This window comes from Mustelus asterias, chromosome 5 (assembly GCF_964213995.1).
Source record: "Mustelus asterias chromosome 5, sMusAst1.hap1.1, whole genome shotgun sequence".
Classification (NCBI taxonomy): domain Eukaryota; kingdom Metazoa; phylum Chordata; class Chondrichthyes; order Carcharhiniformes; family Triakidae; genus Mustelus; species Mustelus asterias.
In genome coordinates this window covers 1679297-1705394 of record NC_135805.1, presented here as the reverse complement: position 1 = coordinate 1705394, position 26098 = coordinate 1679297, and the positions used below count along the sequence as shown (strand labels likewise).

The 26098-nt window shown below is 47.2% G+C and overlaps 1 protein-coding gene across 2 annotated transcripts in view; it reads right to left on the bottom strand.

Moving 5' to 3' along the window:
* Positions 1 to 413: 413 nt before the first annotated feature.
* The window catches only part of LOC144493336 (equilibrative nucleoside transporter 1-like), a 91059-nt gene continuing 65374 nt past the window's right edge, over positions 414 to 26098 (bottom strand). Inside the window, exons 11-12 of one of the 2 annotated variants that reach the window (XM_078212109.1) lie at positions 4113 to 4309; positions 414 to 701 (exon numbers count right to left, since the gene is read on the bottom strand). In XM_078212109.1, coding sequence (XP_078068235.1) covers positions 689 to 701; positions 4113 to 4309 — 210 coding nt within the window. In that variant the 3' untranslated portion in view covers positions 414 to 688. Of the gene's footprint in view, positions 702 to 769; positions 3151 to 4112; positions 4310 to 26098 lie in introns of those variants that run through there. The other variant, XM_078212108.1, reaches the window with a different exon arrangement.

The following is a 26098-nucleotide window of genomic DNA, read 5'->3' as shown; positions in this document are numbered from 1 at the left end:
TTATAGGTAGAGGTATTTAAAATCAGGAAGGGTTTAGATAGCGGGGGGGGGGGGGGGGGGCATGGGGGAAAAAATAATTGTTCTTTTGTAGAAACTTGCCAAGTCTCCTTCAGTAGCACCTTCCAACCTCACTCAGATAAAGAACAAGGGTAGCAGATACCTGGGAACATCACCACTTGGAGGTTCCCCTCCAAGCCACTCACCATCCTGAGTTGGAAATATATCGCCATTCCTTCTCTGTCGCTGGGTCAAAATCTTGTGGGTGTACCTCCATCACATGGACTGCAGCGGTTCAAGAAGGCATCTCACCACCAACTTCTCAAGGGCACTAAATGCTGGCCTAGCCAGCAATACCCACATTTAAAAAAAAGTCCTGGAGAATGATGAGAATGTAGAACTGATGACCGTGTGGAGTATTTGGGATGGATAACATCAAATCACTTCAGGAGAGGCTGGTGAAACAGATGGGGGAGAAAGGAACAGGAAGTTATCCTGATGGGACAAAACGAACGATGCTGGGAATTGGAGCAGAAACATGGGCTGGACTAAATGGCTGGTTTCTGATCTGTAGCCTCTGTAACTCAATGAAGTTGTTCCCAATGGCAGAAGGGTCGGTGCCCAGAGGACAGTAGTTGAAAGTAATTGGGAAGATGAGAGAGATGTGATTATTTTTGAATGCAGTGAGCTGTTACTGTATCTGCCTGTTGTGTAGAGAGATGGAAGGTGTGTGAGTCCACATGACACCACCAGCAAAGATTAGATTACACGCTGTATTTAACATATATATATATTTATATATGGAGCATAAAAATATACACTGTATTAAAACTATTTGACAGAGTTATTGCTGAAATTCTCTCCTCTGGCACACTCGTCTACAGAGCCAGGGGCCCCTCATTTTGATACATGTCGGTCTATAATATTGTTAATACTGTCAGAATTCATCACACTCTTGTTTATTGTAGAAGGATTAATAAAGGCTAGTCCACTTCAGGAGCCCACACAACACCACCCACAGGTGGTGGATAGGACTGTTTGGCAGAGCTTGTTCTTTGGGCAGTGCCCAGGTAATGGGACCCATCAGAGTCGCGAATGCTCATCCAAGGGCTATTAGGAGAGTAGATGGGGTGGCCTCTATCTCTAGAACACTGCCTTGAAATGGCCTTTCCTTTCATATTGTATCTTCTCAAGGGCAATTAGGGATGGACAATCAATGTTGGCTTTGCCAGTGGCATAGAATTAAAAAATATACAGTGACCGGGCCTGCTGCTGCAGTGGGCATTGTGCCAGTGTAAGAATGGTACTGACACTGACCATCACATTAAACAGGAGGCCAGACATCCCTCCCTTCACCCCCAGCCAACCTCCAGAGGGGTTAGCTTGGAGCGTGCTCTGAGAAGCTAGGGGTTCTAGGTGTCAGCACTGTCCAGAGCTGCTTCCTTTCATACCCCTTCACCTCTCCCCTCATAACCCTTCAGACTGCTGTGGAGAAGGAGGATCCAGGTGTGTGGGGCAGCGGGGGGAGGTAAGGCAGAGAAGGGAGTCAGGCACATTTCAAGTCTGCAGCTGCCAGGCCCAGTCTGTAGGCAGTGAGTGGAGTATGGGGAAAAAGTTCAAAGGGAGTAGTGGGAGTGAGTGAAGGAGGGAGAATGGACAGGGAGTGAAAAAGGGAGGTCAGTGGGGAGCAAGTGGTGGCGAATGGGGGATGGAGAAGGGAGGGAGTATGGGAGTGGTGAGGATGGCAGAGAGGAGGAGGGCTAAGGAAGGAGTAGTGAGGGAGGGAGGGATACTGAGGAGTGAGTGATGAAGAGAAGGATGAGGAGGAAGGGATAGTGAGGGAGGAGTGGTGAGTAAGGATGGAGGGAGTAGCTGTGGGAATGGAACGAGGGTGGTGAGGATGGAGGGAAGGCAGGTGGTGAGGATGGAGAGTGGTGAGGAGTGAGGGAGGGTGGCTGGTGAGTAAGGAGGGAGTTGTGAGGATGGAGGGAAGGAGTAAGGAGTGGTGAGGAGGGAGAGGAGAGGGGAGTTGAGGAAGGGTGGTGAGGAGGGAGAAAGGGAGGGTGGTGAGGAGGGAGAGAGGGAGGGTGGTGAGGAGGGAGGGAGGGTGGTGAGGAGGGAGAGAGGGAAGGTGGTGAGGAGGGAGAGAGGGAAGGTGGTGAGGACGGAGAGGGGGAGGGTGGTGAGGAGGGTGAGGGTGGTGAGGAGGGAGAGAGGGAGGGTGGGGAGGAGGGAGAGGGGGAGGGTGGTGAGGAGGGAGGGAAGGCAGGTGGTAAGGATGGAGAGTGGTGAGGAGTGAGGGAGGGTGGCTGGTGAGTAAGGAGGGAGTTGTGAGGATGGAGGGAAGGAGTAAGGGTGGTGAGGAGGGAGAGGAGAGGGGAGTTGAGGAAGGGTGGTGAGGAGGGAGAAAGGGAGGGTGGTGAGGAGGGAGAGAGGGAGGGTGGTGAGGAGGGAGAGGGGGAGGGTGGTGAGGAGGGAGAGGGGGAGGGTGGTGAGGAGGGAGAGAAGGAAGGTGGTGAGGAGGGAGAGGGGGAGGGTGCTGAGGAGGGAGAGAGGGAGGGTGCTGAGGAGGGAGGGTGGTGAGGAGGGAGAGAGGGAGGGTGGTGAGGAGGGAGAGGGGGAGGGTGGTGAGGAGGGAGAGGGGGAGGGTGGGTGAGGAGGGAGAGGGGGAGGGTGGGTGAGGAGGGAGAGGGGGAGGGTGGTGAGGAGGGAGAGGGGGAGGGTGGTGAGGAGGGAGAGGGGGAGGGTGGTGAGGAGGGAGAGGGGGAGGGTGGTGAGGAGGGAGGGTGGTGAGGAGGGAGGGTGGTGAGGAGGGAGGGTGGTGAGGAGGGGGAGGGTGGTGAGGAGGAGAGGGGGAGTTGTGAGATGGAGGGAGAGAGGGAGGGATTTGCCCTCACCCTAACTCTGGTGCAAGGCACACTCAATAAAGGCAGCTGATTAGAACAGATAGAATGACTAATAACACACAGTATACAACAGGATCTGAGTGGAGAGCTTGGCTTTCTATATCCCTGTCCCAGATCTCCAGAGGTGACCCTCTGTCAGACCAGCCCACGGAACAAGAATGATAGACAGGCTCCAGACGCTAGCCCAAGGGACAGGAAGAAGGACATGATGGCTCCAGCCGTTTCTGCTTCCTTCGCAGTCACATTCCTGTCAGGGAATGGGTCAAATCATTAGTCAATCAATCAGCATAGGTCCCACCCATAACCACAGACCCCTCCCCTATTCAAATAGACTCGCCCCTATTCATACAAAGCCCCAGATCTCACACACACCGGAGATGGTAGATAGGTGGGTTTGACGGATATGGGGAGATGATGGGTAGATGGGATTGAAGGATAGGGGGAGGTGGTGGGTAGGTGGGAAATAAGGGATATGGGGCGATACGGGATTGAAGGATATGGGGAGATGATGGGTAGGTGGGATTGAGAGATGTGGGGGAGGAGATAGGTAGCTGGGGTTCAGGAATAGGGAAGGTGGTAGGTCGGTGGGATTGAGGGATATGGGGAGATGGTGGGATTGAGGGATATGGTGAGATGATGGGAGGTGGGTTTGAGGGATATGGTGAGATGGTGGGTTTGAGGGATATGGGGCGATGTTGGGATTGGGGGATATGGGGAGATGGTGGGTAGGTGGGTTTGAGGGATATAGGGAGATGATGGGTTTGAGCGATATGGGGAGAGGGTAGGATTGAGGGTTATGGGGAGATAGTGGGATTGAGGGACATGTGGAGATAATGGAGGGATTGAGGGATGATGGTGGACAGGTGGGAGTGAAGGATATGGGGAGGAGGTGGATAGGTAGGCTTGTGGATTGGGGTAATAAGACACTGGACCTGATATCGAGGAGAAGTCTGTTCTTTAATGTCAGCCGAGTCTCTATCTGACCATAACACTAACATGGGCAGGCGCTCCCAATTGAATGTGCCTCATGCAGACCAGCCATACATCAATCTCCAATCTGTGTCCCTCACCCCCACCTATCCACCTCCTCCCCATATCCTCACTCCCACCTATCCACGGTGTCTCCATATCCATACCCCCACCTATCCACCTCCTCCCCATGCCCCGCAATCCACCTACCCATCCATGTGAGAAGTAAGAAAGACTCACCTGGGTCCATAGCACATGCAGAGACTGGCCAGATAGCCATTGGAGAAGGCAAAGACTATCATGAAGACAATATACCAAGCATCATGTGTGAAGAAGACAGGCAGTTGGCGAGGATGCACGTTACACAACATGAAGAGAGGGATGAAGACTGCCCGAGCAATTACAAACGCTGGCAGGAATTTACTATCCTTCGGAGGCTGAGGGGGAGGAGAGAGAGAACAGTTTTAATCCCCTCATAGACCCCAACATTTTCTAGATATCCCTAATGACAGTCACTGTTAAAGCCCATGTACCTTCAAGCCTAAAGCACCCTACTGAGGGAGTGCCGCACTGTCCTCGAGGGTCAGTGCTGAGGGAGTGCCGCACTGTCAGAGGGTCAGTACTGAGGGAGTGCTGCACTGTCAGAGGGTCAGCACTGAGGGAGTGCTGCACTGTCAGAGGGTCAGCACTGAGGGAGCGCCGCACTGTCAGAGGGTCAGTACTGAGGGAGTGCCGCACTGTCAGAGGGTCAGTGCTGAGGGAGTGCTGCACTGTCAGAGGGTCAGCGCTGAGGGAGTGCCGCACTGTCAGAGGGTCAGTACTGAGGGAGTGCTGTTGCACTGATGCAGGGTCAGTCCTGGGGGCGCACTGTTGTGCTGGTGGAGGGTGGCAGTGGTGAGTGTCATCGTTGGAGATTGAATTTGTCTCCACCAGGCATTCCAGATCCGAATCACACAGTGTGTTAAAACTGTTCTATCATGTTGTCATTGATTGTGTCTATCTGGTTAAAGCAGCGGACACTGGTGCAGCAACCATCTGCCAATGGGAACAGTTTCTCTGTATACCCTGCCCAGACACCTTTATCAATTTCCACTTAATCTCTCCTTCCTGTAGGACAATGCAGTTTCTGCAGTCTATCTCCCCCACTGAACTCCCTCATACCCAGATTCTTTCTTGTGAATCCTTTCTGCACCTTCTCTGAAGCTTTCACATCCTTCCTAAAGTGTGATGCCCAGAATTGGACACAGTACTCTCATACAGGCTGAGCCAGTGTTTTAGAAATGTTCACTGTAACTTTCACTCAAAGCCCAGGACCCTATATGTTTTATTGATCACCCTGACAACCTGCCATCTTCAATGGTTTATGTGGAGTTACACCCAGCTTCCTCTCCACCTGCACCTGCTTTAGAATTTATAGAATGATAAAATGGTTATAGCACAAATGGTCAATTGACAAGCTATAATGTCTTCGTGCAGCTTCTCTGTGAAAGCAGTTGTATCCTTTATTTTTTATTGCTTCTCATCGTTCGTCGTACCAAAATCTATCATTTGGTATTTCACTGCAAACAAAGAACAGAACAGTACATCACAGGAAGAGGCCCTTTGGCCTACCAAGCCTGTACCAACACATGACACCTTTCTAAACTAAAGACCTTTTGCCTCTACACGGTCCCTATCCCTCTATTCACTGCCTATTCATGTATCTGTCAAGATGCCTCTTAAAGTTGCTACTGTATCTGCTTCTACCACCTCCTCTGGCAGCGCATTCCAGGCACTTACCACCCTCTGTGTAAAAAAACCCACCTCTCACATCTCCTTTAAACTTCCCCCTTTTACCTTAAACCTATGTCCCCAAGTTTATGACATTTCTACCCTGGGAAAGACCCTGACTATCCATTCTATCCACGCCTCTCATAACTTCTATCAGATCGCTCCACAGCTTCTGTTCAAGTGAAAACAAACCACGTTCCTCCAATCACTCCTCACAGCTAATACCCTCCAAACCAGGCAACATCCTGGTAAACCTTTCCTGTACGCTCTCGAAAGCCTCCACATCCTTCTGGTAGTGTGGTGATTAGAACTGTACACAATATTCCAAATGTGGCCTAAAGTTCTGCACAGCTGCATGACTGGCCAATTTTTATACTCCGCGCCTCGGCCGATGAAGGCCAGCGTGACATAAGCCTTCTTGACCACCTCGTGTTGCCACTTTCAGGGAACTGTGGACTTGTATGCCTAGATCCCTCTGTATGTTAATGCCTCTAAGAGTTCTGCCATTTACTGTATACTTCCCTCCTGCACTAGATCTTCCAAAGTGCATCACCTCGCATTTGTCTGGATTAAATTCCATTTGCCATTTCTCTGCCCAAGTATCCAGCCTATCTAGATGCTGTTCTATCCTCTGGCAATCTTCCTCACTATTCACAGCTCCCCAATCTTTGTGTCCACAATCCACAAATTATTAATCAGCCCACCAGCATCTCCTCCAAATCATTTATATATATTACACACAACAGGGGTCCCTGCACTGATCCCTGCGGAACATCACTGGTCACAGATCTCCAATCAGAAAAACTCCCTTCCACTGCTGCTGCTCTGTCTTCTCTGACCAAGGCAGTTCTGTATCCATCTTATCAGCTCACCATGGATCCCATCTGACTTCACCTTTATCAGTCTGCCATGAGGGACCTCGTCAAAGGCCATGCTAAAATCGCTGTAGACAATATCCACCACCCTCATCAATCTTCTTTGTCATTTCCTCAAAAACTCAATCATGTTTGTGAAACATGACCCTGGCAGTTCCGTCTGCCAAGTATCTGTCCATTCTACCAGTCTGTATCCATTTGAAATCTATCATTATTGCCTCACACTTCACAATACTTCCATGGTGTGATAAGCCCCAGGACTTACATGGGGGAATTACTGATTGATCTCCCTGTAGGACTGGTAGCATTCGAGCTCCCTGGTGATTGGTAATTAACTAATCAGGTGGAGCTCATATACCAAGCCCTGTATAAAGCAGGCCCCTGAGTGGGTCGATTGTTGTATTGTCCCGGTTGGGACCTGCTTGTGTTCACCACAGGCTTGTGGTTTTGCTTTATTTTGTGCAATAAAGCACTGTTTCTTTACCGCTGACTCCTGGAGTTATTATACATAGTTTGTGTCATCTGTACATGTGTCCTGCACATCCAAACCTAGGTTATTAATAGAGCAAGAAAAGCAGTTCCAATTCTTTGGATCTTCTTCCAGTGTGAAAAAGAACTGTTCATCCCTCCTCCCTCAGTCAGCCTCATATTCATGCTGTCACCGTCACTTTTACTTCACGCTCACAAGTCTATTCTGTGGCACTTTACCAAATGCCCTTTGAAAGTCCATGTACAGCAGAACACCACATGGCCTTCATTAATCTTCTGTTACTTCATCCAAAAGCACAATCAAGTTTGTTAAACATTATTTGCCTTTAACAAATCTATGCTTATTTTCCTAAATCATTGTTAATTTTGTCCCAGATTAGCGTTTCTAAAGACTTTCCCACAACCAAGGCTAAACTGACGGCCCTGTAGTTGCTGGGATTATCCTTACATTGTTTTTTGAATCACTCCATTTTAGAACTGTCTTTCCAATAAGACATTAAAACAAGATCCTTTTATTCTGTCTGGAGGATGTAAAATATCACTGAAGGAAGAGATAGCTTCCCAATATTCATCACTAACCCAATATCACAAAGCAGATTATTTTCTCATTATTGCATAGTTTGTGGGATCTTGCTGTGTGAATGTTTAGGCATACAAAACAATGACTACAAGGGATAACATTTCTCTAATTGTTTATTTTTCACCCTGCCTCTCTTTCTCACTTTCTCTCTGTCGCTCTCTCTTTACTTTCTTTTTTCTGTCACTGTCCCTTTCCATCTCCCTTTTTGGTATCTCTCTGTCTCTCTCTGCCCCCCTCTCTCTCACTCTCATTATCTCTCCTTTGCAGTCTCTCACGCACTTTCTCACTCTTACTCTCTTGCTGTTTCTTTCTCCCTCACTCTGACTCATTCTCTCTTGCATGCTCTCTCTCTCGCTCGCTTCTCAATGACAGTCTGCTTGACAACTGGTGCCAACTTGTAGAAATACTTTCAGTTGAACAGTAATTACAAGGAAATGATTATTTGGAAGGAATTGATTGTAGTTTCTCAGCCCAGCCTTGCATCAATGGTGCTGTTATTCAGTTTATTATTTTGAACTGATCCCACAGAACACAAGCCAATCCCTTCCTCCCCACATCCCCTTGAAGGAACACTCAAACCATCAATTAAAATAGAACGTTCATATGTCCCTGTGGTTGGTAAAGCCTCAATGTTCCTGAGATTTTTAATTTCTGTTGGAGTTCCTCAACTCAGCTGGAAGAGGAATGTGCACTGACACACTGCAATCAGCACATCTCACATCTCTCCAGCCCTAACCTCACCTGCCCTCTCCTCCCCTCTCTACTCACCGCTCTTCCTCTCATGTCTCTTCTCCTCCCCTCACTTCTCCTCCCCTCACTACTCCTCCCCTCACTACTCCTCCCCTCACTACTCCTCCCCTCACTACTCCTCCCCTCACTACTCCTCCCCTCACTACTCCTCCCCTCACTACTCCTCCCCTCCCTTCATCTTCTTTGCCCTCACCTCACCTTCTGTCTCCTTTGCAGAACACCCCACTCAGTCTTCAAGTATGACCCCAAATTTCCAGTTGCCTGTTTAATTTTCCACCTTGCTCCAGTTTTGAGCCCTCTGTCCTCGGCCTCCAGCACTCTTCCAACAAAGCTTCATGTAAACTTACAGCACCTCATCTTTCAACTCGACACTTTACAGCCTCCAGGACTCAACACTGAGTTCAACTCTACCTCCACTTTGTTTCTTTTTTCTTTGCCGGTTTCAGCTTTTCTCGTTTTTTTGCTTTCAGATGGCAGCTATTCAAGATCCTGCCATTCACACCTCCTCTAGACACATCTTTTGGTTCTTTACTTGTCCCATTGTCATTCCCTTTAGCCTTGCACCATTATCCCTTTTGTCATTTCATCTCTCTTATCTCCCACCCTTTCACAGACCTTCCCCTTGTTCCTTTTCCAATCTCCCCTTTCTCTTGTTTGAAATGAATTCTGATGAAGGTATACCAAACTGAAATGTCAATCTGCTTCTCTCTCCACAGATATTGAGTATATGTGGAGAGAGATTTGCTGAGTATTTACACCGTTTCCCGTTTTCATTGCAAACAAGAGTCTTGTCGGCCTATGTTGCAAGGCTATTAGTGTACAGGAATATTGAAGTCATGCTACAATTGCACGGGACTTTGGTGAGATCACACCTATGCTCGGTTTTGGTCTCAATGTTTTAAGGAAGGATATACTTGCCTATATTATGCATAGTCTCTGGAAAATGATGTGGAGATGCTGGCATTGGACTGGGATGGGCACAGTAAAAAGTCTCACAACACCAGGTTAAAGTCCAACAGGTTTATTTGGAATCATGAGCTTTCGGAGCGCCGCTCCTTCCTCAGGTTACTCTGGGGAATGAGCAGCAATCACATTGAAACATATAAGATTCTGAATGGAGCTTGATATGAGCTTGCTAAGAAGTTAGCTTCCCCTGACTGGGGATTCTAGAAGATGGGGCTACAGTCTCAGGAAAAGGGACCAATGATTTAGGACTGAAATGATGAAAAATTTCTTGGAAAGAACATAAGGAATAGGAGCAGGGAGTAGACCACACAACCCATCAAGCCTGCTCCACCATCCAATACAATCGTGCCTGATCTCCCACCTCCCCACCCGTCCCCCTCATCCCTTCATTCCCCCAGAGATCAAACATCTATCTATCTGTGAGGAAGCATCTCGCTCAAAGGGTTACAAATCTTTGGAATTCTCCACCCCAGAAGACTGTGGATGCTCCATCATTGAATGTATTTAAGGCTGGGACAGACAGATTCTTGGAGTCAAGGAGAAAGGGCCAATTTTAATCACTCCATTTTAGTATCACATCTTCAACTGCTTGGCCCTAATCTCTGTGATTTGCTTCCTGCCTCCCTATCTCCCTCTCCTCACTGTGTACAAATTGATCGCTGGTTGAAACTCATGAAGGTTGGCAGCAGACATGGGGTCCAACCTCAGCTAGATTCTCACACAAAGAGGGTCAGGCAAAGCTGATTACTGTTTATTACACCCAGCAACAGTGGCAGCACCTTCAAAAACAACAAAAAAATCTCCAACAGACACATTCAGAACAGCAAAAGACTGGGTTTTGTTTATTGGGTACAAGTTCTCCCACAGAGAATCCCACGGTCCCGCAAACTGCTGAGACTAACAATCCAAACAGTTCTTTACGTGTCCCACAGCACTATGAACTGCCAAAGACCATGGCAACTAAACTTCTTCCACTCAGCAAAACATGGCCTTAACACTTTCCTAGCTTCAAATCAGCTGCATTCACCAATAAGAGAGAGATAGAAAGAGTGAGATATAGAGGGAGCGAAAGAGAGACAGAAGCAGATGATGAAACAACGAGAGACAAAAGGATACAGAGAGAGTGAGAGAAAGGAATAGAGTGGCAGGGAATGAAAGAATCAGAGAGAGAGACAAAGAGGCAGATCGAGAAAGACAGAAACGGAAGGAGAGACAGAAACAGATTGCCAGAATGCGGAAATGCACACTGAGATTGATGTTAAGCCAATACCAGTCATACAACAGCTTCCTTTATTTCACAGAGCACAGAACTCTACAAACAAGAAAAGTTATCATAGAATCATGGGCGGCACGGTAGCACAGTGGTTAGCACTGCTGCTTCACAGCTCCGGGGACCCGGGTTTGATTCCCGGCTTGTGTCACTATCTGTGTGGAGTTTGCACATTCTCCTCGTGTCTGCGTGGGTTTTCTCCAGGTGCTCTGGTTTCCTCCCACAGTCCAAAGATGTGCGGGTTAGGTTGATTGGCCATGATAAAAATTGCCCCTTAGAGTCCTGAGATGCGTAGGTTAGAGGGATTAGCGGGTGTATATGAGGGTAGGGCCTGGGTGGGATTGTGGTCAGTGCAGACTCGATGGGCCAAATGGCCTCATTCTGCACTGTAAGGTTTCTATGATTCTATGAATTACAGCACACAATCTTTTGACATGTCAGTCAGGATCTCTGCAAGAGCAATTCACCTAATGTCACTGTCCTGCCTTTTCCATACAGCTCTCAGATCATTTTGCTTTCAGATAATAATAGGACACCGTCCATTATGTTGTGTGACATTACCATGGTGCTAAATGGGATAGACTTCAAAAAGATCTAGCAACTCAAGAGTAAGCATCCTTGAGGCGCTGTGGGCCATCAACAGCAGCAGAATTTTATTCAACCACAATCTCATGGCCCAACATATCCCCCACTCTATCAGTACTACCAAGCCAGGGGATCAACCCCGGTTCAATGAAGAGTGCAGGAGGGCATGCCAGGAGCAACACCAGGCATCCCTAAAAATGAGGTGTCAACCTGGTGAAGCTACAAGACGGGACTACTTGAATGCCAAACAGCATAAGCAGCAATTAATATGCAGAATCATAGAGGTTTACAGCATGGAAACAGGCCCTTCGGACCAACTTCTCCATGTCACCCTTTTTTTTAAAACCACTAAGCTAGTCCCAGTTGCCTGTATTTGGCCCATATCCCTCTAGACCCATGTAACTGTCTAAATGCTTTTTAAAAGACAAAATTGTTCCTGCCTCTACTACTACCTCTGGCAGCTTGTTCCAGACACTCACCACCCTCTGTGTGAAAAGATTGCCCCTCTGGACACTTTTGTATCTCTCCCCTCTCACCTTAAACCTATGCCCTCTAGTTTTAGACTCCCCTACCTTTGAGAAAAGATATTGACTATCCAGCTGATCTGTACCCCTCATTATTTTATAGACCTCTATAAGATCACCCCCTAAGTCTCCTATGCTCCAGGGAAAAAAGTCCCAGTCTATCCAGCCTCTCCTTATAACTCAATCCATCAAGTCTCGGTGGCATCCTAGTAAATCTTTTCTGCACTCTTTCTAGTTTAATAATATCCTTTCTATAATAGGGTGTCCAGAATTGTACAAAGTATTCCAAGTGTGGCCTTACCAATGTCTTGTACAACTTCGCAAGACGTCCCAACTCCTGTATTTAATGTTCTGAATAATGTTCACCACTCTGTCCACCTGTGACTCCACTTTCACGGAGCTATGAACATGTACCTCTAGATCTCTTTGTTCTGTAACTCTCCCCAACACCCTGCCATTAACTGAGTAAGTCCTGCCCTGGTTCAATCTACCAAAATGCATCACCTCGCATTTATCTAAATTAAACTCCATCTGCCATTTGTCAGCCCATTGGCCCAATTGATCAAGATCCTGTTGCAATCCTAGATAACCTTCTTCACTTGTCTCAACTCGTTCCCAACAATCAGGTACTTTCTATTTGGGCTGGAAACATACTGTTGTAGAGAAAATTCTCCTGAATATTCTGGAACTCTGACCTCTTTCCCTAAATCCCTTATATAATCTACCTATTTCAGAACTGGCACTCCCCAACCAGAAAACAAAGCAGTTCAATTAAATTCAATTCTGTGATGCAGAAAGATAGAATGTGGCCCTATCCTGCACAACCTTGGGACTACGAGGGACTACGATGTTGTGGCCATTACGGAGACGTGGGTAGAACAAGGACAGGAATGGTTGTTGGACGTTCCGGGGTATAGATGTTTCAGTAAGTGTAGGGAAGCTGGTAAAAGAGGTGGAGGAGTAGCATTGTTAATCAAGGATAGTTTAACGGCTGCGGAAAAGCACTTTGAGGGGGATATGCACACTGAGGTAATATGGGCTGCAGTTAGAAACAGGAAAGGAGCGGTCACGTTGTTAGGAGTTTACTATAGGCCCCCAAATAGTAATAGAGATGTGGAGGAAGAAATTGCTAAGCAGATTATGGATACGTGTGGGGGTCACAGGGTAGTTGTTATGGGGGACTTTAACTTTCCAAATATTGATTGGAACCTTTGTAGGTCGAATAGTTTGGATGGGGCACTTTTTGTGCAGTGTGTGCAGGAGGGTTTCCTGACACAATATGTGGATAGGCCGACAAGGGGTGAGGCCACATTGGATTTGGTACTGGGAAATGAACCGGGCCAAGTGTTAGATTTGGTTGTGGGAGAGAACTTTGGAGATAGTGACCACAATTCTGTGTCTTTTGTTATTGCAATGGAGAGGGATAGGGCCGGACGGCAGGGCAAGGCTTACAATTGGGGGAGAGGTAATTATGATGCGATTAGGCAAGAATTAGGGGGCATAAGATGGGAACAGAAACTGTCAGGGAAAGGCACTGATGAAAAGTGGAACTTTTTCAAGGAACAAATACTGGGTGTCCTTGATAGGTATGTCCCTGTCAGGCAGGGAGGAAATGGCTGAGTGAGGGAACCGTGGTTCACAAAAGAGGTGGAATGTCTTGTGAAAAGGAAGAGGGAAGCTTATGTAGGGATGAGGAAACAAGGTTCAGATGGCTCGATTGAGGGTTACAAGTTAGCAAGGAATGAGCTGAAAAAGGGGCTGAGGAGAGCTAGGAGGGGACATGAGAAGTCCTTGGCGGGTCGGATCAAGGAAAAGCCCAAGGCTTTTTACTCTTATGTGAGGAATAAAAGAATGACCAGGGTGAGGTTAGGGCCGGTCAAGGACAGTGGTGGGAACTTGTGTATGGAATCAGTAGAGATAGGCGAGGTGATGAATGAATACTTTTCTTCAGTGTTCACCAAGGAGAGGGGCCATGTTTTTCAGGAAGAGAAGGTGTTACAGGCTAATAGGCTGGAGGAAATAGATGTTCGGAGGGAGGATGTATTGGCAGTTTTGAATAAACTGAAGGTCGATAAGTCCCCTGGGCCTGATGAAATGTATCCTAGGATTCTTTGAGAGGCGAGGGATGAGATTGCAGAGCCTTTGGCTTTGATCTTTGGGTCCTCGCTGTCCACGGGGATGGTGCCAGAGGACTGGAGAGTGGCGAATGTTGTTCCTCTGTTTAAGAAAGGGAATAGAAATGACCCTGGTAATTATAGACCGGTTAGTCTGACTTCGGTGGTTGGTAAATTGATGGAAAAGGTCCTTAGGGATGGGATTTACGACCATTTAGAAAGATGCGGATTAATCCGGGATAGTCAGCACGGATTTGTGAAGGGCAAATCGTGCCTCACAAATTTGATAGAATTTTTTGAGGAGGTAACTAGGTGTGTTGATGAAGGTAGGGCGGTTGATGTCATATACATGGATTTTAGTAAGGCGTTTGATAAGGTCCCCCATGGTCGGCTTATGATGAAAGTAAGGAGGTGTGGGATAGAGGGAAAGTTGGCCGATTGGATAGGTAACTGGCTATCTGATCGAAGACAGAGGGTGGTGGTGGATGGAAAATTTTCGGACTGGAGGCAGGTTGCTAGCGGAGTGCCGCAGGGATCGGTGCTTGGTCCTCTGCTCTTTGTGATTTTTATTAATGACTTAGAGGAGGGGGCTGAAGGGTGGATCAGTAAATTTGCTGATGACACCAAGATTGGTGGAGTAGTGGATGAGGTGGAGGGGTGTTGTAGGCTGCAAAGAGACATAGATAGGATGCAAAGCTGGGCTGAAAAATGGCAAATGGAGTTTAACCCTGATAAATGTGAGGTGATTTATTTTGGTCGGACAAATTTAAATGTGGATTACAGGGTCAAAGGTAGGGTTCTGAAGACTGTGGAGGAACAGAGAGATCTTGGGGTCCATATCCACAGATCTCTAAAGGTTGCCACTCAAGTGGATAGAGCTGTGAAGAAGGCATATAGTGTGTTAGCTTTTATTAACAGGGGGTTGGAGTTTAAGAGCCGTGGGGTTATGCTGCAACTGTACAGGACCTTGGTGAGACCGCATTTGGAATATTGCGTGCAGTTCTGGTCACCTCACTATAAGAAGGATGTGGAAGCGCTGGAGAGAGTGCAGAGGAGATTTACCAGGATGCTGCCTGGTTTGGAGTGTCGGTCTTATGAGGAAAGGTTGAGGGAGCTGGGGCTGTTCTCTCTGGAGCGGAGGAGATTGAGGGGAGACTTAATAGAGGTTTATAAAATGATGAAGGGGATAGATCGAGTGAACGTTCAAAGACTATTTCCTCGGGTGGATGGAGCTATTACAAGGGGGCATAACTATAGGGTTCATGGTGGGAGATATAGGAAGGATATCAGAGGTAGGTTCTTCACGCAGAGAGTGGTTGGGGTGTGGAATGGACTGCCTGCAGTGATAGTGGAGTCAGACACTTTAGGAACATTTAAGCGGTTATTGGATAGGCACATGGAGCACACCAGGATGGTAGGGAGTGGGATAGCTTGATCTTGGTTTCAGATGAAGGTCGGCACAACATCGTGGGCCGAAGGGCCTGTTCTGTGCTGTACTGTTCTATGTTCTATGTTCTATGTAACCTGACACTAAGGGGCAATTTAGCATGGCCAATCCACCTAACCTGCACATCTTTGGACTGTGGGAGGAAATCGGAGCACCCGGAGGAAACCCACGCAGACACAGGGAGAATGTACAAACTCCACACAGACAGTGAGCCAAGCCGGGAATCAAACCTGGGTCCTTGGCGCTTTGAGGCAGCAGTGCTAACCACTGTGCCACTGTGTATACTATGAAAGGTCTGACACTGGGAAGTTCTGAAGAACAAAGGGACCTTGGCGTGTTTGTCCATAGATCTCGGAAGGTGGAAAGGCAGGTAAATAGGGTGGTGAAAAAGGTATATGGCACACTTGCCTTTATCAATCGGGATATAGATTACAAAAGCAGAGAGGTCATGATGGAGTTGTATAGAACTTTGGTGAGGCCACAGCTGGATTACTGTGTGCAGTTCCGATCACCACGTTATAGGAAGGACGTGATCGCACTGGAAGGGATGCAGAGGAGATTCACCAGGATGTTGCCTGGGATGGAGCATTTAAGTTATGAAGAGAGGTTGGATAGGCTTGGGTTGTTTTCTCTGGAGCAGAGAAGACTGAGGAGTGACCTGAAGGGCAAGGCTGGCAGAAGCCGGGAACCCTGGATGACTCGGGATATTGAGGCCCTGGTCAAGAAGAAGAAAGAGGCACATGATGTGCATAGGCAGCTGGGATCAAGTGAATCTCTTGAAGAGTATAGGGGATGTAGGAGTAAAGTTGAGAGAGAAATCAGGAGGGCAAAAAGGGGACACGAAATTGTTTTGGCAGATAAGGCAAAGGAGAATCCAAAGAGCTTCGACAAATACGTACAGGGCAAAAGAGTAACAAGGGAGAGAGTAGGGCCTCTTAAGGATCAACAAGGTAAACTATGTGCGGATCCACAAGAGATGGCTGAGATCCTAAATGAATATTTCTCATCAGTATTTACTGTTGGGAAAAGCATGGATGTTAGGGAAATTGGGGAAATAAATATTGATGTCTTGAGGAGTGTACATATTACAGAGAAGGAGGTGCTGGAAGTCTTAAAGTGCATCAAGGTAGATAAATCTGCGGGACCTGATGAGGTACATCCCAGGACGTTGTGGGAGACTAGAGAGGAAATTGGGGGTCCCCTAGCCGAGATATTTGAATCATCGATAGTCACGGGTGAGGTGCCTGAAGATTGGAGAGTGGCAAATGTTGTGCCTTTGTTTAAGAAGGGCTGCAGGGAAAAGCCTGGGAATTACAGGCCAGTGAGCCTCACATCTGTGGTGGGTAAATTGTTGGAAGGTATTTTGAGAGACAGGATCTTCAGGCATTTAGAGATGCAAGGACTGATTAGGGACAGTCAGCATAGCTTTGTGAGTGGAAAATCATGTCTCTCAAATTTTTTGAAGGGGTAACCAAGAAGGTAGATGAGGGCAGTGCAGTTGATGTTGTCTACATGGACTTTAGCAAGGCCTTTGACAAGGTACCGCATGGTAGGTTGTTGCATAAAGTTAAATCTCGCGGGATCCAGGGTGAGGTATCTAAACGGATACAAAATTGACTTCTTGACAGAAGCCAGAGGGTGGTCGTAGAGAGGAGTTTTTCAAACTGGAGGCCTGTGACCAGCGGTGTGCCTCAGAGATCAGTGCTGGGCCCACTGTTATTTGTCATTTATATTAATGATTTGGATGAGAATGTAGGGGGCATGGTTAGTAAGTTTGCAGATGACATCAAAATTGGTGGCATGGTGGACAGTGAGGAAGGTTATCTCCAATTGCAACGGGATCTTGATCAATTGGGCCAGTGGGCTGACGAATGGCAGGTGGAGTTTAATTTAGACAAATGCGAGGTGATGCATTTTGATAGATTGAACCAGGGCAGGACTTACTCAGTTAATGGTAGGGCATTGGGGAGAGTTACAGAACAAAGAGATCTTGGGGTACATGTTCATAGCTCCTTGAAAGTGGAGTCCACAGGTGGACAGAGTGGTGAAGAAGGCATTCGGCATGCTTGGTTTCATCGGTCAGAACATTGAATACAGGAGTTGGGACGTCTTGTTGAAGTTGTACAAGACATTGGTAAGGCCACACTTGGAATACTGTGTGCAATTCTGGATATTATTAAACTAGAAAGAGTGCAGAAAAGGTTTACTAGGATACTACCGGGACTTGATGGATTGAGTTATAAGGAGAGGCTGAATAGACTGGGACTTTTTTCTCTGGAGCGTAGGAGGCTGAGGGTTGACCTTATAGAGGTCTATAAAATAATGAGGGGCACAGACAAGGTAGATAGTCAATATCTTTTCCCAAAGGTAGGGGAGTCTAAAACTAGAGGGCATAGGTTTAAGGTGAGAGGGGAGAGATACAAAAGTGTCCAGGGGGCAATTTTTTCACACAGGGTGGTGAGTGTCTGGAATAAGCTGCCAGAGGTAGTAGTAGAGGCGGGTACAATTTTATCTTTTAAAAAGCATTTAGATAGTTAAATGGGTACGATGGGTATAGAGGGATATGGGCCAAATGCGGGCAATTGGGATTAGTTTAGGGTTTTTAAAAAAAAAGGGCGGCATGGACAAGTTGGGCCGAAGGGCCTGTTTCCATGCTGTAAACCTCTATGACTCTATGAGAATTCACTTCCACACAGAAGTACTTAATGATGACATTTATATATAGCTCAAAGCCTGCAATGTGGTTGGTAATTTTCATATAATTTAAATTCAATTTTACCTTTTTAATATTCGCTTCCCTGTTAGCAGCTGAATTTGTCAGTGACATATTAGCTCCCACATGGGAACAGCCAGTAAGTACACTTTAAATATACTTTAGTCATCAAATCATATAGCTCAAAATGAGCCCATTAAGTTCAGTAAATTTGTGCTGGCTCTTTGAAAGAATTATCGAATTAACCTCATTTTCCTGTCCTTGTCCCATAGTCCTAGAAATGTTCCCCTTCAAGTCTTTTCTGATTCCCTGTTGAAAGTTCCTATTGAATCAGCACATTCCAGATCCCAACAGTTCACTGTCTAAAAACAATATTGCCTCATCTCCCCTGTGGGTGGCACAAGGACAACCATTGTTCAACTTTCTAGTTTAGCAGCATTAACAGCCTTCAGTCCCTAAACCACGCTGCCCCTGTCCACACGATATACAAACCTGTTGGACTTTAACCTGGTGTTGTTAAAACTCTTACTGTGTTTACCCCAGTCCAACGCCGGCATCTCCACATCACGATATACCACACAGAAAGAGGTCATTCAGCACACCTAGTCCATGGAGTGCTTATGCTCAACTCGAGCCTTCTCCCATGTCTCCTCATCTTATTCTATGATTGTAACCCGGATAGTCCCTTCTCTCTCATCTGTGTATCTAGCTTCTCCCACTGCGTATCTAAAATATTCACTTCAACAAGTCCCTGTGGTAGCGAGTTCCACAGTCTCCTCATTCTTTGGATAGAATTGCCTCAAGCCCAGGAGGGGTTAAATGGTGGGATAGAATTCTGCGGGAGGTCCAACAATTGGTTTTACCACAAGGGGAAACATTCTCTCTGTACCCACTGCATCCAAACCTTGCATCATTTTCAAGACCTTTATTAGGTCATCCCTCTGCCTTCTTTTTGCCCAAGAGAAGTGACCCAGCCTGTCATTCCTTTCCTGATTTTTATACACAATATTTCTGGTATCATTCCTGTAAATCTTCATTGCATCCTCTCCATTGTCTCTGTATCCTTTTTGTAATAGTATAAACTGAACGGCATGTGGGACTGGGAGAGTGCTCTCACCGAGTTTCAATACACGTTTAGCATAACTTCCCTACTTTTCAATTCTCGTTCTCCAGGAAAGGATCCTTTAATTCCTCAGCATTTAAATCTAATGATAGTCTAGAAAGATCAGTGAATTTCCCCCATCCGCCCCCAGCCACACATCCTGGCTCCACACATTCCAGCCCTGTGGCTTCCAATTCTGTGTTTGTGAATAATTTTTGGCTTGTTTAGTCAGTGGCAGGCATCAGCCCCTTGCTTATTATTTGTACTCATGATTCATGCGGTTGTGAGCCAGCTAGTCTTATCCCTCACTCAGGGAGAAATCGTGTGTGTGTGTGTGTGCATGTGTAGTATTCTGTATTTGTGTGTGACAGTGTGTATGTCTGCGAGTGTATCTGCATTGTGTTTGAGTATGTGTCTATGTGTGTGTGTGTTTGTTGATGTGTCTGTTACAGTATGTCAGTGGCTCTGTTTGTATTCCTGTGAATGTCCATCCGTGTGTGTGTGTTTGATTTGATTTATTATTATTACATGTATTAACATACAGTGAAAGGTATTGTTTCTTGCGCGCCAGACAAAGCATACCGTTCATAGAGAAGGAAAGGAGAGAATGCAGAATGTAGTGTTACAGTCATAGCTAGGGTGTAGAGAAAGATCAACTTAATGCAAGGTAAGTCCATTCAAAAGTCTGACAGCAGCAGGGAAGAAGCTGTTCTTGAGACTTTTGTATCTTTTTCCCAATGGAAGGTGGAAGAGAGAATGTCCGGGTTAATTATGTTGGCTGCTTTGCCGAGGTAGCGGGAAGTGTAGACAGAGTCAATGGATGGGAGGCTGGTCTACGTGATGGATTGGGCTACATTCACAACCTTTTGTAGTTTCTTGTGGTCTTGGGCAGAGCAGGAGCCATACCAAGCTGTGATACAACCAGAAAGAATGCTTTCTATGGTGCATCTGTAAAAATTGGTGAGAGTCGTAGCTGACATGCCAAATTTCCTTAGTCTTCTGAGAAAGTAGAGGCGTTGGTGGGCTTTCATAACTATAGTGTCGGCATGAGTTTGTATGTTCCTGTCAGGATTAAAGGCAAAGTAAATAGGAATAAGGAACCTTGGTTCTTGAGGGAGATTGTAACACTGATTAAGAGGAAGAGAGAGTTGTATGAAATGTACAGGCGGCAAGGAGCAGATCAGATGCTTGAGGAGTATAAAAAGTGCAAGAAGCTACTTAAGAGGGAAATCAGGAGGGCTAAAAGAAGACATGAGGTTGCTTTGGCAGACAGAGTGAAGGAAAATCCAAAGAGCTTCTATAGGTATGTTAGGAGCAAAAGGATAGCGAGGGATAAAATTGGTCCTCTTGAAGACCAGAGTGGTAGACTGTGTATGGAACCAAAAGAGATGGGGGAGATACTAAATGGTATTTTTGCATCCGTATTTACTGAGGAAACGGGCATGGAGTCTACGGAAATAGGGCAAAGAGGTAGGGTGGTCATGGAACCTTTACAGATTAAAGGGGAGGAGGTGCTCGCTGTCTTGAGGCAAATCAGAGTGGATAAATCCCCAGGGCCGGACAGGGTATTCCCACGGACCTTGAGGGAAGCTAGTGTTGAACTTGCAGGGGCCCTGGCAGACATATTTAAAATGTCAGTATTCACGGGGGAGGTACCGGATGATTGGAGGATGGCTCATGTTGTTCCGTTGTTTAAAAAAGGTTCCAAAAGAAATCCAGGAAATTATAGGCCAGTAAGTTTGATGTGGGTGGTGGGCAAGTTATTGGAAGGTGTGATAAGGGATAGGATCTACAGATATTTGGATAGACAGGGACTTATTAGGGAGAGTCATGTTTGACCAATCTATTAGAGTTTTTCGAGGAGGTTACCAGGAAAGTGGATGAAGGGAAGGCGGTGGATGTTGTCTACCTGGATTTCAGCAAGGCCTTTGACAAGGTCCCTCATGGGAGGTTAGTTAGGAAGGTTCAGTTGCTAGGTATACATGGGGAGGTAGTAAATTGGATTAGACACTGGCTCAATGGAAGAATGATGTGGAGATGCCGGTGTTGGACTGGGGTAAACACAGTAAGAAGTTTAACAACACCAGGTTAAAGTCCAACAGGTTTATTTGGTAGCAAAAGCCACACAAGCTTTCGGAGCTCTAAGCCCCTTCTTCAGGTGAGTGGGAATTCTGTTCACAAACAGAGCATATAAAGACACAAACTCAATTTACATGAATAATGGTTGGAATGCGAATACTTACAACTAATCAAGTCTTTAAGAAACAAAACAATGTGAGTGGAGAGAGCATCAAGACAGGCTAAAAAGATGTGTATTGTCTCCAGACAAGACAGCCAGTGAAACTCTGCAGTTCTAGGCAACTGTGGGGCTTACAAATAGTGTGACATGAACCCAATATCCCAGTTGAGGCCGTCCTTGTGTGTGCGGAGCTTGGCTATCAGTTTTGTGGAGTGTGGAATGAGCTGCCGGATAAAGTGGTAAATGCGGGGTCACTTTAAACGTTTAAGAAAAACTTGGATGGGTTCATGGATGAGAGGGGTGTGGAGGGATATGGTCCAAGTGCAGGTCAGGGGGACTAGGCAAATAATGATTCGGCACAGACAAGAAGGGCCAAAAGGCCTGTTTCTGAGCTGTAATTTTCTATGGTTCTATGAGGGGGACCAGGACAGGTTGTTGATGATCTGGACATCTAAAAACCTGAAGCTCTCAACCCTTTCTACTTCGTCCCTGTTGATGTAGACAGGGGCATGTTCTCCTTTACGCTTCCTGAAGTCGATGACAATCTGCTTCGTTTTGTTGACACTGAGCGAGAGATTATTGTTGCTACACCAGTTCACCAGATTCTCTATCTCATTCCTGTGCTCTGTCTCGTCATTGTTTGGGATCCGACCCACTACGGTGGTGTTGTCAGCGGACCTGAGAATCGGATTGGGGGGACTGTGGCCACACACACAGTTCAGACACACACAGGTTTAAATGCTGGGGGATCCGCCGGTGTGTGTGTGGCCATCTGTATTTCTTTTGCGTGTGTGTACAGCTGTGAGTATGTGTCGGTATTTCTATGTGAGTCTGAGTGTGTGAGTGTCTGTGTTTGTAGTATTGTGAGTGTTTGAGAGTCTGTATGTATCTTTATTTGGTGTTTGAGTATGTGTATGTCTATGTGTTGGTGAGTATATCTGTGTGTTCCTTTGCGAGTGCGTTTTTGTTTGTATTACTGTATGAATCTGTGTATCTGTGTGTGTGTATTAACTGTGTGCTTCTTGTAGTTGTGTGTTTGTGATTGTGTCTGTATTTTTGTGTGTGTGAGTGTTTGTGTTACAATGTGTATCTGTATTTGTTGTGTTTTCCTGTATGTGTCTTTGCTTGAGAGTGTGTGTTTCTCTGTGTCTGAGTGTGTGTGTGTGTGTCTCTAAGGGTGCATGTGCTCCACTGAGGGCGTGCTGCACTGTCAGAGGGTCAGTGCTGAGGGAGTGCTGCACTGTCAGAGGGTCAGTACTGAGGGAGTGCTGCACTGTCAGAGGGTCAGTGCTGAGGGAGTGCTGCACTGTCAGAGGGTCAGTACTGAGGGATTGCCGCACTGTCAGAGGGACAATACTGAGGGAGTGCCACACTGTCAGAGGGCCAGTACTGAGGGGGTGTCGCACTGTCAGAGGGCCAGTACTGAGGGAGCACTGCACTGTCAGAGAGTCAATACTGAGGGCGTGCTGCACTGTCAGAGGGCCAGTACCGAGGGGGTGCCGCACTGTCACAGGGACAGTACTGAGGGAGTGCTGCACTGTCAGAGGATCAGTACTGAGGGAGTGCTGCACTGTCAGAGGGTCAGTACTGAGGGAGTGCTGCACTGTCAGAGGGTCAGTACTGAGAGAGTGCTGCACTGTCAGAGGGTCAGTACTGAGGGAGTGCCGCACTGTCAGAGGGTCAGTACTGAGGGAGTGCCGCATTGTCAGAGGGTCAGTACTGAGGGAGTGCCGCATTGTCAGAGGGTCAGTGCTGAGGGAGTGCTGCACTGTCAGAGGGTCAGTACTGAGGGAGTGCTGCACTGTCAGAGGGTCAGTACTGAGAGAGTGCTGCACTGTCAGAGGGTCAGTACTGAGGGAGTGCCGCACTGTCAGAGGGTCAGTACTGAGGGAGTGCCGCATTGTCAGAGGGTCAGTACTGAGGGAGTGCCGCATTGTCAGAGGGTCAGTGCTGAGGGAGTGCCGCACTGTCAGAGGGTCAGCACTGAGGGAGTGCCGCACTGTCAGAGGGTCAGTACTGAGGGAGTGCCGCACTGTCAGAGTGTCAGTACTGAGGGAGCGCCGCACTGTCAGAGGGTCAGTACTGAGGGAGCGCTGCACTGTCAGAGGGTCAGTACTGAGGGAGCGCAGCACTGTCAGAGGGTCAGTGCTGAGGGAGTGCCGCACTGTCAGAGGGTCAGTACTGAGGGAGTGCTGAACTGTCAGAGGGTCAGTACTGAGGGAGTGCCGCATTGTCAGAGGGTCAGTACTGAGGGAGCGCCGCACTATCAGAGGGTCAGTACTGAGGGAGTGCCGCACTGTCAGAGGGTCAGTGCTGAGGGAGTGCCGCACTGTCAGAGGGTCAGTACTGAGGGAGTGCCGCACTGTCAGAGGGTCAGTGCTGAGGGAGTGCCGCACTGTCAGACGGTCAGTGCTGAGGGAGTGCCGCGCTGTCAGAGGGTCAGTACTGAGGGAGTGCCGCACTGTCAGAGGATCAGTACTGAGGCAGTGCCGCACTGTCAGAGGGTCAGTGCTGAGGGAGTGCCACACTGTCAGAGGGTCAGTACTGAGGGAGTGCTGCACTGTCAGAGGGCCAGTGTTGAGGGAGCGCCGCACTGTCAGAGGGTCAGTGCTGAGGGAGTGCCACACTGTCAGAGGGTCAGTGCTGAGGGAGTGCTGCACTGTCAGAGAGTCAGTGCTGAGGGAGTGCCACACTGTCAGAGGGTCAGTGCTGAGGGAGTGCCGCACTGTCAGAGGGCCAGTACTGAGGGGGTGTCGCACTGTCAGAGGGTCAGTGCTGAGGGAGTGCTGCACTGTCAGAGGGTCAGTGCTGAGGGAGTGCTGCACTGTCAGAGGGTCAGTGCTGAGGGAGTGCCGCACTGTCAGAGGGTCAGTTACACCCAACTCATGATGTGGAAATATTTTGTGAAGCACACCAGCTGAAGTTTCAATCTTGCTGGATTATAATTACTGCCAGATTTCCAAACCGTCTGGTTTGTGCTCGGTCAGTACAGTGAGCACACAGACATCTCATAGCAACCAAACCTACTTTAAAAACCACACTCATCCCATTACAATCAGTGAAGTTACAACACAGGACTAATTGCGTGCCAAACAGCATAAGCAGCAAGTGTTAGAGCTAAACAATCCCACAACCAATGGATCAGACCCAAGCTCTGCAGTCCTGACACATCCAGCCGTGAATGGTGATGGACAATTAAACAACTCACTGGAGGAGGCTCCACAAATATCCCCATCCTCAATGATGGAGGAGCCCAGCACATCAGAGCAAAAAGATTTTGATTTGATTTGATTTATTATTGTCACATGTATTAACATATAGTGAAAAGTATTGTTTCTTGCACGCTATACAAAGCATACCGTTCATAGAGGAGGAAATGAGAGAGTGCAGAATGTGGTGTTACAGTCATAGCTAGGGTGTAGAGAAAGATCAACTTAATGCGAGGTAGGTCCATTCAAAAGTCTGACAGCAGCAGGGAAGAAACTGTTCTTGAGTCGGTTGGTACGTGACCTCAGACTTTTGTATCTTTTTCCCGACTGAAAAAGGTGGAAGAGAGAATGTCCGGGGTGCGTGGGGTCCTTAATTATGCCGGCTGCTTTTCCGAGGCAGCGGGAAGTGTAGACAGAGTCAGTGGATGGGAGGCTGGTTTGTGTGATGGATTGGGCTACATTCATTTTGTAGTTCCTTGTGGTCTTGGGTAGAGCAGGAGCCATACCAAGCTGTGATACAACCAGAAAGAATGCTTTCTATGGTGCATCTGTAAAAGTTGCTGAGAGTCGTAGCTGATCTTCTTCCGTCGGGAAAAAGATACAAAAGTGTGAGGTCACGTACCAACGAATCAAGAACAGCTTCTTCCCTGCTGCTGTCAGACTTTTGAATGGACCTACCTTGCATTAAGTTGATCTTTCACCCTATCTGTGACTGTAACACTACATTCTGCACTCTCTCCTTTCCTTCTCTATGAACGGTATGCTTTGTCTATACAGCGAGCAAGAAACAATACTTTTCACTGTATGTTAATACATGTGACAATAATAAATCAAATCAAATCAAATTAAATAAATGCGAGGTGATGCATTTTGGTAGATTGAACTAGGGCAGGACTTACTCAGCTAATGGTAAGGTGTTGGGGAGAGTTATAGAACAAAGAGATTTAGGGGTACAGGTTCATAGGTCCTTGAAAGTGGAGTCACAGGTGGACAGAGTGGTGAAGAAGGCATTCGGCATGCTTGGTTTCATTGGTCAGAACATTGAATACAGGAGTTGGGACGTCTTGTTGAAGTTGTACAAGACATTGGTAAGGCCACACTTGGAATACTGTGTGCAGTTCTGGTCACCCTATTATAGAAAGGATATTATTAAACTAGAAATAGTGCAGAAAAGATTTGCTACATGCTACTGGGGCTTGATGGATTGAGTTATAAGGAGAGGCTGAATAGACTGGGACTTTTTTCTCTGGAGCGGAGGAGGCTGAGGGGTGATCGTATGGAGGTCTATAAAATAATGAGGGGCATAGACCAGCTCGATAGTCAATATCATTTCCCAAAGTCAGGGGAGTCTAAAACTAGAGGGCATAGTTTAAGGTGAGAGGGGAGAGATACAAAAGTGTCCAGAGGGGCAATTGTTTCACACAGAGGGTGGTGAGTGTCTGGAACAAGCTGCCAGAGGTAGTAGTAGAGGCGGGTACAATTTTGTATTTTAAAAAGCATTTCGATAGTTACATGGGTACGATGGGTATAGAGGGATATGGGCCAAATGCGGGCAATTGGGACTAGCTTAGGGGTTAAAAAAAGGGGCGGCAT